At 41.2% G+C, this 15,549-nt stretch overlaps 2 protein-coding genes across 3 annotated transcripts in view; both read right to left on the reverse strand.

The window, feature by feature from the left end:
• Snf4agamma (SNF4/AMP-activated protein kinase gamma subunit) overlaps nucleotides 1–15,549 on the reverse strand; it is a 139,569-nt gene that overhangs the window by 34,369 nt on the left and 89,651 nt on the right. For both annotated transcript variants that reach the window (XM_076808960.1, XM_076808959.1), the window contains one exon: nucleotides 12,952–13,085. In XM_076808960.1, coding sequence (XP_076665075.1) covers nucleotides 12,952–13,085 — 134 coding nt within the window. The remainder of the gene's footprint in view (nucleotides 1–12,951; nucleotides 13,086–15,549) is intronic.
• The window catches only part of LOC143367308 (uncharacterized), a 39,129-nt gene continuing 36,673 nt past the window's right edge, over nucleotides 13,094–15,549 (reverse strand). The window contains exon 3 of the mRNA XM_076808963.1: nucleotides 13,094–13,113. Coding sequence (XP_076665078.1) covers nucleotides 13,109–13,113 — 5 coding nt within the window. The 3' untranslated portion in view covers nucleotides 13,094–13,108. The remainder of the gene's footprint in view (nucleotides 13,114–15,549) is intronic.

The following is a 15,549-nucleotide window of genomic DNA, read 5'->3' on the forward strand; positions in this document are numbered from 1 at the left end:
GTTTAGTGCTGTTTCGAGCGCCTCAGGGTGGCGTAACCCCTTAATTGAACTTATACTTTTCCACAAAAAATCTAAAAAAATTGAATGGATCTTATTATTACCACTCACAGTTTAAACTCTCTTTTAATTACTCCTGTACATACACCAAAGTTTCACAGAAGGAAACACCTCGTAACTAAAAAACAAAGAATTTTTAACCCAATTTTGTCCTATTTCCGTCACCTCTCACAATTTAAACTCCCTTTTAATCACCACTATATATCCACCGAAGTTAATCCAGAGGAAACACCTTGTAACTCAAAACTGAAGAAATTTTCAACCCAGAATCCACTTCTCGTTAGTTTCCCAAATTCCAGTAGCCATCAAATTTCGCCGAAGTCCCATCAACTCCGTACAATTTCCGCGACCTGTCCTACGCACTACTAAACACTGAGCAGCGTTGAAAGACCATCCGTAAAACGTAGCGCCACGAAACTGGGGATTGCAACAATCTTTCCCACCAACGAAGCGCTGCCAAATGGAAACTCCCAGCCCGCGTAAAATATTCTAGCAGCACGGCTCGCGACGGCCAAGGCGGCTGGTATGGGGAATTTAAAAAAAAAAAAAAAACGAATACCAACGAAAGATTACGAAACCTGGACGAGTGACAATCCCGCGCAAGAAACTTGCGCGCTTCCCAGTGAATCAGCCGCGAAACGTCGCCTCGTTTCCTTTCCACGAGCGTTGCTCTTTTTTCAACGAGCGCACGACCAGCTCATTCGATCCGTGCCAAGAATAGTGGTGCTGCAGATGGTCATACAAGCCGCGTGTAACGAGCACAACAAACGGACGCACGATAGGAGCGAGGTAGGCGCCAACCGTCACGACCGATGCGTGTATCGCACCAACGAGCTTTCCCGCTGGGTAACTTTCCAAACTACCTTGTGAAAATTCCCTCGACATCACCAAGACGACCGGGGAAATGCCAGGACAAGAAATCGACGCGGCCAATAAAATCACTGAGCTTCGAGTCGCAGCATGGTATATATTGTTTTACGACCCCTGAGGAATTTGTAAACAGGGGGAGGAATTTCGAGTGGACTAGGAATGAAAGCCTATTTTTTTTATATTTTTTTATTATCCTTATTTTTGAAGTGATGGGTTACTTAGAGTTAAGCGAAATGTAAGTTTCATGGACACTATTAATTGGGGTTTGTCGGTTTTTAAAAACCGTCTCTTGGGAGAAATTTGTAAAATTCGAAAACCGGTTTTTAATACGTAGGAATTAACTAGTTATTTAATTATAAGCGTTAACATTTTCACTTGAAATCGCCTCGGGCATAAGCATATTGTTGTGAAAGTTTGCTGTGAAACTAATCTTCATGAGTTCATATTTGCTGAAGAAAATTGCGAAGTGATATAAAGATTTATAATTAATATTTTGCACTGACTTTTATTACTTTAGTTTTTATTTATTTGGTTTTGTGTAGAGTATACTTTATTTTGTTACATTTTTGTAATTGCGTAAATACTAAAGGAACTGAAAAATCTTGAAATAAGTATAAATATTTTTATTGTTTTATATGTGTGTGTGTGTGTGTGTGGGTTTTCGTAAAAATTCAAAAACAGATTTTTTCAAAAGTCGGTTTCTGTATAAACCCTAGTATTAATAGGGGCCATTTTTTGTGAGTTGGAGTATTTTAAATATTGTAAAAATTTAATGAGGATTGAATTAAAGATTTGAGTTTCTGTGGAGAGTGAGGATCGAAATTCTGAGGCTCATGTTCATTTCGATAGTGGTGTAAGTCATTTGTTCCCTGTAAGTAATTTATGAGAACGAAAATAATTAAATATTTTTGTATTAAGTATTAACCTTAGATGTGGAGCAAGAAAAAAAAGAACGTGAAATATACTTAATTATGCTGAGAATATGATAAAAATTAGAAAAAACAGAGATAAAGAATACGTGACCGAAAATGGTAAAGTTGTTACTGGGGCAAAGTATTTGAAAATAAAAATTGCTTTCCTTCGAAAAATTGTTTGAATTTATTAAGTCGCGAAGATGGAAAATCTACGTTCCAGCACTTTGGAATTTGGGACACATTCGACGGTTTAAAAAACAGATTTTCCTACTACTTACTCATACAACTTTACAATAATAGATAAGTTTGTCATTGGAAGAGCATATACGTTGAGAAACCCTTCAATAATGAATAAATATTTTTTAATACGCCCAAACGCCCCAATCTAAATATCTCGAAACAAAAATTACATGACTTACACCACTTTCATAATCACCGGGCACACATGTAATTACAGGTTGCGACTGTTGCAAGTACGCGTATGCTCGTCGACTGTGAGCTTAAAAAGTGCCAAAGGAGTCGATTCTAAGAATAATATACTAGCTTCTGGCGTGCATTCAACCACAGCTATCGAGCACCAACCACCAATCGATGAAGCAGTCGTGGATTGTTAGAAACACCGAGGGATGCTTACTGTCGCGAAGTTCAAACTACGAGGCAGTTGCTATGAAATAATTTACAGAGCCTTTATAATTCCTCGGCGAATGCTCCGATCCATAAACGCAGTTCTCACTAATACTAATTTCTAAAAGAATTCCATCAAAATTAACACAAATTTCCGCGAGTTACCGTAAGGCTGCTATACCGAACCGTTTAACTCTAAAACAGTCCCGACTTCAGGCGCAGAAATTCTCGGAATTGAAGCCAACGAGCGGGCTTGTTTATTGACAGGCGAATTGTTAGCGCTTAATTAAACTACAAGAAAGGCAATGGCAGCAGGGAAACGCCTCGACTGCGAGCCGGTCGACCGGAAACTTTTGCTCGGCGAACTTCTTCGCCGAGCTGCCGGGCACGGCAGTGCGGCGACGTACGAAACGAAATTGGAAATTGAAGAAACCGGCTGATCGTTTAGGGACACCCAGGGGGTATTGCGCCGTTAACCGGCCGTCGAGCAAAATATTACACGTTCCACTTCGTACTTTAATGCTTCGAACAGACTCGAGTGGAGTCTGGATTTAAATGAGCCGCCCACGCGTGGATTCCATCAATGTACCGCGGTCGTGTAAATGACACGAGAATCGCTATCCCCGAGCACGACGTTTCGAGATCATTGACGCGTCATTCGCATCTCACCGACAGACAAGCGTCTCTTCAACTGATTCTTGGAAACGAAAAGGCAACTGAAATACAAACGCGTGGATTTACACAGGGTGGCCTGTGGATCGAAATATAATCAGCCAGGAAGATTGCTCGTAAATAAACGATTCGAAAAGGTAGAATATATTTTCTCAGTGGCTCCGTAGTTTCTAAGAAAAATGAGCTTGAATTTGAAGATAACATTGATTTTCCATGGGTCCATTTTGACCATTCTGACCCACTTTCGTTTTTTCTTTCTCTGTTGTTTTGTTTATACTTCAATTTTGTATATTATCTCAGTTCAACAGGTGTTAGTATTTTCTTTACTGTCTTTTTTATTTTTTTATGAGCAATCCTGGCTGGTCTGTTTGAAATGTTAGAACGAGGGACGAAGAGAAACGGAGCTACTAAAGTTGAAGAATTATGCGAAAACAGATAGAAGTTTATACGAATTGTTTGTAATGCGAATTTATTTGCTGCGATATATTATCGTGCGAATTCCAGAGCGTGTTTTGGCTGACGGATATTCTTATAGCGGAGAAATTTATGACTCTGCGAAATCGTCAGCGGTGTGCCAGATAGTGGAATACTATTCGATGACGCTCTTGCGACAGAATCATCACTGACAGTATCTAAATATACATCCGCGAGGAGAATGTTTACAAACGAGGAAGACAGTAAACGAGCGTGGGTCGAGTAAAGATAGAATCGCGGGATTAATCGAAGGCTGCAAATTTTGCCGCGATCTGCGTACCAGGAAGAGCACTGAAAATAAAATCCTTCTCTGATTCACAACGAGATCTTCAATATTCACCCCGACTGGATTTTCTCTGATTTTTTCAAGAAATTTTTTAAGAAGTTCGAATAGAACAAGGAAGACTAGGCTTCGCGTATCACGTTGATATCACGGCTCCATTTTGCACCCCCAATTTGTGCAGAGAATAAATTTCAAAATATAAATACACAAATAAATAAAAATAAATATCTCATTTTTGTCACCGTTTATAATTCAAAATTGCACGAAGGCTATTCACATTACAACCACCATCCCCGATATAACTCGTGTTCTGAAGCAGCTTAAATATCCACCCCCAATTTGTGCAAAGAATAAATTTCAAAATATAAATACACAAATAAATAAAAATAAATATCTCATTTTTGTCACCGTTTATAATTCAAAATTGCACGAAGGCTATTCACATTACAACCACCATCCCCGATATAACTCGTGTTCTGAAGCAGCTTAAATATCCACCCCCAATTTGTGCAAAGAATAAATTTCAAAATATAAATAAATAAAAATAAATATCTCATTTTTGTCACCGTTTATAATTCAAAATTGCACGAAGGCTATTCACATTACAACCACCATCCCCGATACAACACGTGTTCTGAAGCAGCTTAAATATCCACCCAGAATTTTGCAATCCACGTTTCAAAATCAGAATTTAACAAACAACATAGAAACAACCAGCCATCTAAATTTTCTCGAGGAGCCGTACAATACATTATTAAATCCTGGTTCAATTATTCGTTCAAAAGAGTCGAGTCTCGGTTCACAGAGTTCCTGAAACCGTGCGAAAAGTTCGTATCCGGGCAAGCTCCGCTATTCAGCCGCGAAGAGTCAGCAGCCAGTGCCCCACGAGCGCAATAATTTCACCGGAGTGCAGTGTCAAGGAGGAGTAGAGTCCGTTGGTTCCGACACGTCTCTAGCAACAAGTGTTTGTCGTCGCTGTCCATCGGTAACCAACGACCTCCAAGTTCCGCGGAGCGTTCACGTCTCGGGGAGGAATCCTCGCCGCGACGAACCGTCCCTTCGAATCCGACACACACTGACCTAGCCCACTGCCTGGCACCTTGACGTTCTACCAGACACGCGCCTGGAACCGTGCGGACCGATCCGCCACCATCCGCCTAAACTGACGCAACAACCCTTCGCGGTCACGAGGAGGACACATCCCTTTTCAACTTCCCCGAGCAACGTGTCACCGAGACCCCGTGCACGGCTCCCGTTGCACGTCGCATCAGCTGGCTCGACGCCTATCGACCTATCCGCGAAACTTTCGACACCGTGGAAACTCGAGTGGAAACTGGTTCTTGCACTTTGGACAGAGGTTTCACCTTGAACTGCACCGACCCAAATCGGCGTTCGAATTAGTCGCCGGATGGATCGCGGAGCCGCGGGTGCATCGTTAGTCGAAGGGTAGGAGAAGGGGCGCAAGGGGGTTCAGTTTTGATTGGAACGAGATAATCTTCGGCGACTCTGCCGCGCGGGAAACAGCGCGAGAACGAGATCCCGACGACGACTGCTTCGGCACACAGGCGAGGTGCGTTCTGACGGAGGCGACGATTTGCCCGTGTCGAAGAAGACACCAGCGCGGTCGCTCGTAGCGAACTGGATCGGCCACCGAGCCGGCGGTACATACCCCGCGACACGTTGAGGCGGAATTTACGGCGCATCGGCCGTATGCGCGCGACACCCGGCCGAATGCAATTTCACGGAGTTTCGGTTTTTCCCTGGGAGGAGTCACGTGCGCCCGTATGAATCCTTGCCGACGATTCCGTGCATCGTCTCTTGGGAATCGTTAGGTCGCGGAAACATGTGCGCGGTGAGTTATGAAATTGTTGGTATGCGGAGGCCCTTTGGGCTGGAAATTATTAATAATTTACCTCTATTTTGGTTTCAATTAATATGTACAAAGTAATAATTTACCTTTAATTTCGACTTGAATATTTGGCTTCTGTTGTGTGTATATTTTTATTCCGAAATTTAATAAGATACACGGTTTTCTGAAATTATTCAATGCAATTTAATTGATATAAAATTAACTAATATCCTTAGTTGATTCATTCTAGGTAAGAAAATATTCATTCAATTCATAGACTAGTAATTAGGATTGGGTATTGTGGTGTTCCTTTTTGTCTTTTAGGTGAGGTTTAATATTGGGAAGGCTGGGTGGGGTGTAATGTTTGTACTAAGGAGAGGAGCAGAAGAGGAAACGCGCTTTTGCAATCAGTCGTGTATCGAATTGAGGAGTTTGCTGCGATAAGGGTGCAGCGCCATTTTCAACAACTTCGAGTACATTAGAAAAAACTGTTTGTAATATTATTGCTTTGACTTAGCATTAAAAAGAGGAAATATATATTTTCATAGAATAAGTAGTATGTAGTTATTAAGTTGGCAAGTTTTTGTTTCTATTTTTGTCGAATTTTTCAAATCAGGAGTTGCTTAAGGGGAGGTTCCGGTCTAAAAGTCGATTTTTTTTTATTTCATTTTTCGATTGTTCAACCTTTTAGGAATACTTGTTTAAAAGGATTTGTTGAAATTCTAAGGCTAGGGGGGAGACCAGACAAGCGGACATGGAAACCAAGTTGTTAAAATAATTACTTTTACTCCTTGTATCGTTACTTGGATCGTTCTTTCTGGAATATAAAATAATTACCACGAGGAAAGTGAGTGTTCTATTAATTGTAAATTCTCCTATTTATGTCTCCCTATTAATTCAAGTATTGTTTATTTGACTGTAATTAATCCGCAGGTACCGCTGTATAATGTTATAAATTAGAGGTTACCGAACACCCAGCACGAAACACTTTTAATACGGTGTGTAACAATTACGATCGGAATATCTGTAACTCGCACCATCCAGATTGCACAGTTGAAACTGCAGCCTTTTGAAACGCGGCATGTAATCAGCGTTCATAGCGAAACGCCGCATAAATTGCAGCGGTTCGGTTAAACGCTGTTTTCTCGATCGAATATCGATTATCTAAGCACCGTTGAAGGGCATTTCTGCCTATCTCTGCGTTCAGTAATTGAAGTGCGAACAATCACCTGCATTTTACGCGCGGAGCCGCGCGATCGTATACGCTCGTATACTGCCTGCTTTCCTTCGAAGCTCCGTCTAGCAATACCGAAAAGAGCGGCGTAAAAACAGATTTTATCGCGCTGATTACACGGCTCCGGGACCGTGCATCGTGATAGATAACGCTCCGCGGCAGACGAATGTTGCGTGAATCAATCGAGAGTTTAAATAGGCCCGATGATATACGATTATCTATCGTTCGCTTTATCGTAATTCGATTTCACGTGAAGTGGTATTTCATATATCGCGTTACTGACGAAATACATCTTCACGATCGTCACTGCTATCTATATCGCACTATCTGGTAACTATTTTTTTTTTTAAACAGCGCTCACTATTTTAAGCACCTCTATTTGTTATTAAGACTATTTTTTATTCTGTTTTGTTTAATTCCTTGAAAACCTACCTGTTGAAACGTATATATTTTATACTGTTATTCGTTCGAAAGCTACATTTGCAAAGAGTTCAAATTTTTTTCAACACTCTCCTGGCGGATGCGGGGTCAATTCTGACCCGTTCTAAAAATCAAATCACATACCCATATCACTTATAATTGCTGCTCCTTGACAAAGATAAGAATTTAAGATCGTTGGCTGCACGTTTGATGCAATTCTGATAACAAATAAGCGATTTGTTGCAAGGAAATAAAAATAGGAATATTAATATTAATATTTTTTTCACCGAAAATAGAAATAAAAATCTATCAATTCAATAACTATTACTTATTGTGTGAAGATATATATTTCTTAATTAATGTTCTCTTTTTAATGCTAAGTCGAAGCAATGATTTTATAAACAGTCTCTACTAATTTACTCCAAGCTGGTAGAGATGGAGAAGAGATTTAGGTGACTCTGACGTAGAAGCTTATTCTGATGGGTGCACGAGTGGAGCTACGGGTCAACATTGACCCAGCGTCAGACGTGCCCGAAACTATTCGAGGCTTAAATACATTGCGCGTCAGTAGGGGCGGAAAAATTGTTTCATGTGAAACAAACACGAAGTAACAATCGATTTCATCCTATAGCGAACGAGGAATAAAAGATCTGCAGTTGAGAGGCAGTACGCATGTAGCATCGCGACATGTGAATGGCCTTTGGGTGGGTTCGCAGCGCAATACAGAATGCAACTGGTTTTTTATCTACTGCAGTCGTTTATCCGTAGTTATTCGAGCGATAAGGCTCGATAAGCCTGCATGTGCGCGCTCCGTAACAACAGGCTTGTGTACAGAAAGCAACAGAGAGACAGAGGCAATTAAAAAATTGAAAAGGAACGAAACCATTTACTCATGCTCGCTTCTATTTTATGCGAAACGGGGAGAACGAGGGGAGAATGGGAAGCTGGTAGATATTGCGCGACTTTCCCTTGGAAAACAGAAAGCCAAAAGTTATTCCTGAGCGACATTGTGGCAATTGGAGTGGCAATTTGCAGAATAAATTTCAATAGTTTTTAGAAAATTTCAATCGTTCATTACAATTATATATAAACTAGCAAACTACCCGTGCTTCGCCATGGTAGAACAATTAAAAGAAATTACTTCTATATGTAGCTGTTTTTTTTTAAGTAATTTTTTATATAATTTCTGTAAAGCAACTTTTGTATAAGGACCGTTTATTAAAGAATTAACACGCCCCAATTCAATGTAGACTTAGTACGACATGTTACAAAAGATCTGTTACCAGCTCCCGATTTGACCCTTTAAGGGTTGATTATGGCAAAATTTAGAAATTGGTTTTTAGGCACTTGTGTTGTTAGGGTGAAACCAAATGTCGATATCAAATTAGATCGAAGAGGTTTTCAGGAATCCGTGAAAACCCCACCCGTCATCCCCTTAGGGGTTGATTAGGGTAATATCCTGAAATTTTAAAAACCAATTTGATATCTACTCAGAGCTAAGAGATATTAGGGAGTCCGAGAAAATACATTTTACCCCTTGTCACCCCCTTAGGGACGGATTTTCCAAAAATCCTTCCTTAGTGGGTGCCTACGTCATAAAAACAATGTACCTTCCGAAATTCACGTTCCTAAGTTAAAGGATTTGAACTGGACATTGGTGAGTGAGCGAGTAACTTAGTCAGGACTTCTTCTTTTATTATACTTTGATAGATAAATGGAAAAGGGGGACAGGAAAAGAGAGATAAACTGGTGTGAAGCGCTGGAAAGAAGGGGGGGGGGGAGATAACAAGGAGATTCTGTACTCTTCCCTAACATGTTCTCTAGCTATTTGTAAATTTACCCATCACTGCTAGCGCGTTGCACAATCCTTCCATTGCACGCTCTTGACGAGGATCCAAGAAAGCAATTTAGTGGATCGTAAAATCCTCATTCGGTATTCTGCACTAAAAGCATTTTAGAATTCACGCAAGTGCGTCCTTCTCCAATCTTTCCTCGTGTAAAATCGCAAATATATATTGCTTTAATTCACAGCGCCCCTAAAGTCATGAAAGATTCAAGGAGCAAGTGAAGGTAAAAAAAAAAACTTTCCTCCATGATGTAACTAGCCCGGATTTATGAAGTTCGGTTAAACGGGACGCCAGTCTGCTGGTGGTGTGCCAAAACGTGTCAATTCGGATTTGCTCCCAGTTGCAGAGTAAATTGAAGTGGACTTTGTCGCCTGTCACTGTCAGGCCCGTACGAAGAACAGGTATAGATTATGTAAATTCGCGGGCACGTGTTACTCGGCTAGGATGGTAATCGACACAGATTCGTCGATGGTTGACGAGAAAGAAAAAATTTTCACGATACTCTGAACCGCTGCAGCAATGTGGGAGAAAATTCTGAGTTGCGAAGCATTCACTGGAAAACTCTTTCCTTGCAATGATTTTAAGGATTTAAAAAGTGGAACTTATATGAAATGGAACTTTTCCTTTAAAATGGATATAGAGAGGTGATGAATGTACGAGGTGTTACAAATTTAACTGATTACAATTCTGTGTCATGCTATTTTTGCATGACTTTTCTTTCAAGCTACCACCGATAAGACGGATTAAATAACTTATAAATACTTGTAAGTGTTCTGAACATGAATGCTCCCGATGAATTTGAATTTTGAAGCGCCGAGGGTAAGTGAAAACTCGATATAATCTTATACTAATCGAAAACCTTTGTTTCATGGTAAATAGGTAACCAACTGTCGATAAAGAAGCGACAATTTGATATTAACAGCAGAGTCCTGCTTTACCTACAGTTCAGTCGGTACGAAGAAACCTGTATTTACAACAGCAGGAAACTCTATCTTTGCCGACTGACGAGTTGCTCCAGATGTTTCGTTAGCGTAAAAGAAACTGAGGCGAATACCAGGCACATTATCAACGCAGCCCTTTTCACCTATGCGTCCGCATGTAGCTACAGATAATCAGATGCATAGAAGAAAGAAGTAACCTCGACCTAGTTGGCGACGTGATAAAAACAGCTATAAGAAAGACACTCTCCTTTTCTAGAGGATCGAGCGAATTTCCCCCTCTCTGCCATGTGATTCGAGCTTCCGTCGTGACCCAGATTCTTCCTCTTGCTTTTCGTCGAATCGATACTTACAGACGGTACACATGCAATAATAAATCGTTACGGGGTAGAAACACGGGTAGGCGTATGCAGGCAATGCTGAATGCAAAGGTTGCCACTGCAATCGCTATTTCCGTCGTTATGCCAGCCGAAGGGGCTCGCACGGGAAAACGAACAAGATGTTACGGGCGCCCATCGTGCCATTGATAATACCTATCGCCGCCAGTGCAACTGTACGAGCGTATCTCATCTGGAACGCGTGATAATTTGGAAAATTTCACGTGTCAAGAGCTTGATCGCGTCAGCGCCGATGGGAACGAAAGTGAAAGAGATTGTTTGCATAAACACAACCACTGCTCGATAATTATTTTTCACACCGTAAATGGCTCGACTGAACGCATTTATATGAGTGAAGGACAGAGAAAACGTAAGGAGAGTGTACTTGGGAAACATTTACCTTCAATGTGTTGGCATTGTTATTGCTCCGAAGACCAGATATTTTCGCGCAGCTGGCGATATGTTGTGATTATACTTGGCACACAATCAAACGATCAATCAAAACAACTGCAAATGCGTTCGGTACACGACTCTCGCTTTTATGACGTGTTAAGATCGCATCTCTGTTTTGCCAGATAAAGATCGTGTGCCTGCAAGTTTGCTCGGGGAGATCACAGATGGCGCGGTAAGGTAGACGAAGTGGTGGGGCTGGTACTGTACTAGTTTCGAAGGAACACTTGCGTTTGGTCCGAGTATAGAAGTTAAGACTACTGTTCCATTGTAAGAATAAGAAATGGGATACCATCCTGATGTTATTAGACTTTTAGGAGCTAAGGATGATAATGATACAGATGTTTATTGATGGTGATAAAGTCTCGCGGAACTTTAAATGAAACATGAAACTTCTGATGTAAAAAGTTCGCGGATAGAAACTTGCAAATTATAAGTATACCATCCACTAACACTCGAAAACTCGTTCTCGGAGAATCTCGAAGATGTTTAAGAATCTATACAGCACCGAGTGAGATTCAAGTTCGAAAGACCAGGATGAGGATTGGCGGAGAAAGTTTTGTGGATTATTCGCTTCGAAAAACAACAAGCGGGGAGAAAACACCGAGAAGAAGGCAACTGATACAGCACCGAAACGATCGTATCTCACTGTCCAGAAATCACCTAACTCGTTGCCGCTTTAAGTGAATGTTTCCCAAGTTGTCAGCTACTGTGTCTCTACTTATCCTACCACCCTCGCACGGGCACCGATTGCCAATCACGAGATCAACTTTCGCAGCAACAAAAGGAACACAACGGTGAAACCTGGTATCTGTACGTTCTCCTCGTTTAAAAATAATGATACCCTTGAAGCTCTGATTGCGACAATCAATTCCAACGAGCAGACATGTTAAGAAGGGTTTTTCCTTCACAGGCCCGAACAAGTATTCTTCAGAAATTTATGGAGAACAAACTACTGGCTGGATTGCTCTCAAATTTTACACACATGTTCACTGTCTTCCGGTCAATTTACACGAGTTTGGTGAGAATAAAAGAACCATTACAAATTTTTAACACCATTTTTCTCGAAACTAAATTTCTTGAGTTTGCACGACCTTAAAAATTACTAAAGCTATCGATATGAAATTTTCAGAGGTTGTAGAAAACACATGTATCTCTCTATTGCGTGAACCAGAACTATAACAATATATCCACGATAGTTTTTCTGTTATTAATAAAAAAGACAAAAACGTTTCACGATTTTTTTCTGTGAATCTCCAACATTTCATGTTTACTCTAGATCGAACCATAATCGGACTCCGGTGCCGTCTTATCGTTTTCGAGGGTCCTGAGGCGACCTCTATATGTGGCTTTCTAAATTATTCTAAATTAAATAAATTCAAAAATACCGCGCTAACACGCAAAGTGAATAAGTATTAAAACAATAAAATAAATAAGATTAAACGTGAGGTCCATTCCACGAAAAAGGGCGTCATTTTAAAATCTAAATTTTGGTGTATTCGTTATTTTCTTTCTGCCACAGTTGGAGGGCCCATTTCAATTTTTTTCTAGCTTTTACAACCTGTTTTTTTTTTAATTTTTCAATTTTTCTGGGGGCCCCTGAGGCGGTTGCCTCTTTCGGCTCTAAGTTAAGACGGCACTGCCGGACTCACATTTGACAAAATTTCATTTCAACTTTTCTTCCAGCTCACAGCAGTGACCCACAATTACCCCCAAACTGAGCAATAATGTTCCACAACCATCTTTTTAATATGATACATTCGAAAAGCAGAAATATACTATTTCCGACTAAAAGCCATTACATATATAAAATTTAAGAACATTGCACCAGTTTATCCTCCATAAATTCCTGAAAACGCCCATGTTTATGGAGACCCCGAAGGAAGATCCCTGTTTGAATTCCATCGGGGCCAATTAAAGTTCGAAGAACAACGACACTCACCCCTCTGGCGTCCCTGAAGAGGATGGCAGCGTGCACGGGGTCCAGGCAGGCGTCGGATGCCCTGTGAGGTATCGCAGGTGTGCCCAGAGAGAACCTCCTCGCACCAGGGTCCAGGGAGCTTCTTCTGAGAGCGCCTGCAATTCACCATTATCCTCTGTTAGGCTGAAATCCAGGGAGATCGAGATCAGCGACGAATCGAGTGTCCGCTATCGCGATGAAAGCGCGCAAACGAGCGGGAAGGGCCGAGTGGCTCGGCCGTAAGGACTATGATAAATCGTCCGTGGTTCGTTTCGAATACGCGGGGGATAACGAGGATCGATTAAAGCTTTCTCTTTTTTTTTTTCTCCTCCCCCGTTTCTTCTCACTCGGCCCCCGACCCCCGCTCCCTTCCTCCGCCACGCCGGCGGGCGTGCTGGTCGACTGCAATCGTTGCCTGGGATTATGCCAAACGGAGTTACAACGCCGACCTTAACTCGTTACAATTTAGCGGAATTTATGAGCAGACGTGCACAATCTTTTATACGGTTACGTAAAACGTGACTCTCCACGTTATTTACATTCCAATTGCGTGCACGTCCCGAACGTGTTCCGAGTCCGCGCCTGACTCATCGCGCCACGCTTTTTGCCACGTTTTCGTCCGGGGCAACGATAACACGAGCAAGTGTTATCGAAATCGGTGAAACAGTTTTCCTTTATCTTGTTAGTTGCTTAGGATATGTTTCAGTATTTTCTTATTTTACGTAGAAATGAAGGGTTCGATTTGGTCGGCGTTCTTTTTAAGATGATTTTTGGGAAAGAAGGTGTTATTGCGCGTGGTAAGAACGTTGCTGCCCTGAAAAGGGTTGGAAACCCACAACTGCTTCTGCTTTGGCTAATTGTAGGCTTATCGGCTGGTCAACGTAGGAGAATTTTACAGAAGCGGATTTGGGTATAGGCTAAGTAGGCGGTAAATTTTGGGAACGGCAGATTTTGCGGAGCGGCAGATTTTGGGGAGCGGTAGATTTTGGGGAGCGGTAGAATTTGGGGAGCGGTAGATTTTGGAGAGTGACAAATTTTGGGGAGCGACAAATTTGGAGAAACATTGAATTTTAGGGAGCGACAAATTTTGGGAGAGACAGATTTTGGGAAGTGACAAATTTGGGGGAGCGACAAATTTGGGGGAGCAACGAATTTTGGGGAGCGGCAAATTTTGGGGAGCGGCAAATTTTGGGAAGCGACAAATTTTGGGAAACCACGAATTTTAGGGAGCGACAAATTTTAGAGGGTGGCAAATTTTGGGAGCGACAGATTTTGGGAAGTGACATTTGGGGGAGCGACAAATTTGGGGGAGCAACGAATTTTGGGGAGCGGCAAATTTTGGGAAACAACGAATTTTAGGGAGCGACAAATTTTAGAGGGTGGCAAATTTTGGGAGCGATAGATTTTGGGAAGTGACAAATTTGGGGGAGCGGCAAATTTTGGGAAGTGACATTTGGGGGAGCGACAAATTTTGGGGAGCAACGAATTTTGGGGAGCAACGAATTTTGGGGAGCGGCAAATTTTGAGAAGTGACAAATTTGGGGGAGTAACGAATTTTGTAGAGTGGCAAATTTTGGTGAGCGGAAAATTATGAGCGAAAAAATTGAGAAAGGCTAAAACACAGAGACTTGAGGCAACTGAAAACAATTCACTTTTTTTCATGAAGCGAATTGGCAATGCCGCAGATGTGAGTTGTCATATTGAATTAATTTTTAAATTGTCTCAACTCTTTTAAATTGAAATACTTTATAGAAAAGGTGGTAGACGCTTATTAGCCCAGGCGCGCCAAATCTCCAAATCCTCCCCTGATTATAATTCTGTTACTAGCGGGCCTACCATCTCGCGTCTTCTCCTCCCAACTCTAAAGCGCGTTTCGTATATAAAATAAAGTTTTGCTCCTTAGTTGAAACGCGAGTGTTCTTCCTACCTGTAACAACGTCACAGCTTTGATGCATCCGATCCCACACATGGTACGCGTTTAATTCGATACGCACGTGTTTTGCGAAAAACGCATCTCCTTCTCCCTGAAAGTATCAAGTATTTCACAGTGACTACTTTCACGTGGCTACGTGAAACCGGAATTCGTTTCCAGTTACGGAAACCACCATCAAACACTTTTATCCCCATCTCGATTAAGCTTTGTTTCGTCGCGCGTACTGTTTACTTAACAAATAATCAGCGCGGTGCTTCCCGCCCTCTCAACTTTGCAATCGATATGTTACCTCGTTTTCAACGAGCAACATAACAAAAATATTTAGACTAACATGCACAAAAACGAACACCAATAACGTTTGATATTTCAGGCAAGAATAATAAATGCAACTTCACTCCGAATTTAAGGGATTACATAGTTTTTTTAGGGGTTCTATTAAAAAAATGAATTACTTATTTCACAGGATTTATTAGTCCCCATAAAGAGCAACGAAACATTTATCTCGAATAATGTTTGTATTAAATTATTTATGATTTTTAAAATTCTCTGGACCACTGCAGAAATAAATGGTAAACATGAAATCGCCTTTAAACATCGATGAATCGGAAAAATAAAGTGATATTCATGTAAAATAATGTTGCCATTAT

The sequence above is a fragment of the Andrena cerasifolii genome, chromosome 3 (assembly GCF_050908995.1).
Source record: "Andrena cerasifolii isolate SP2316 chromosome 3, iyAndCera1_principal, whole genome shotgun sequence".
NCBI classification, from domain to species: Eukaryota; Metazoa; Arthropoda; class Insecta; order Hymenoptera; family Andrenidae; genus Andrena; species Andrena cerasifolii.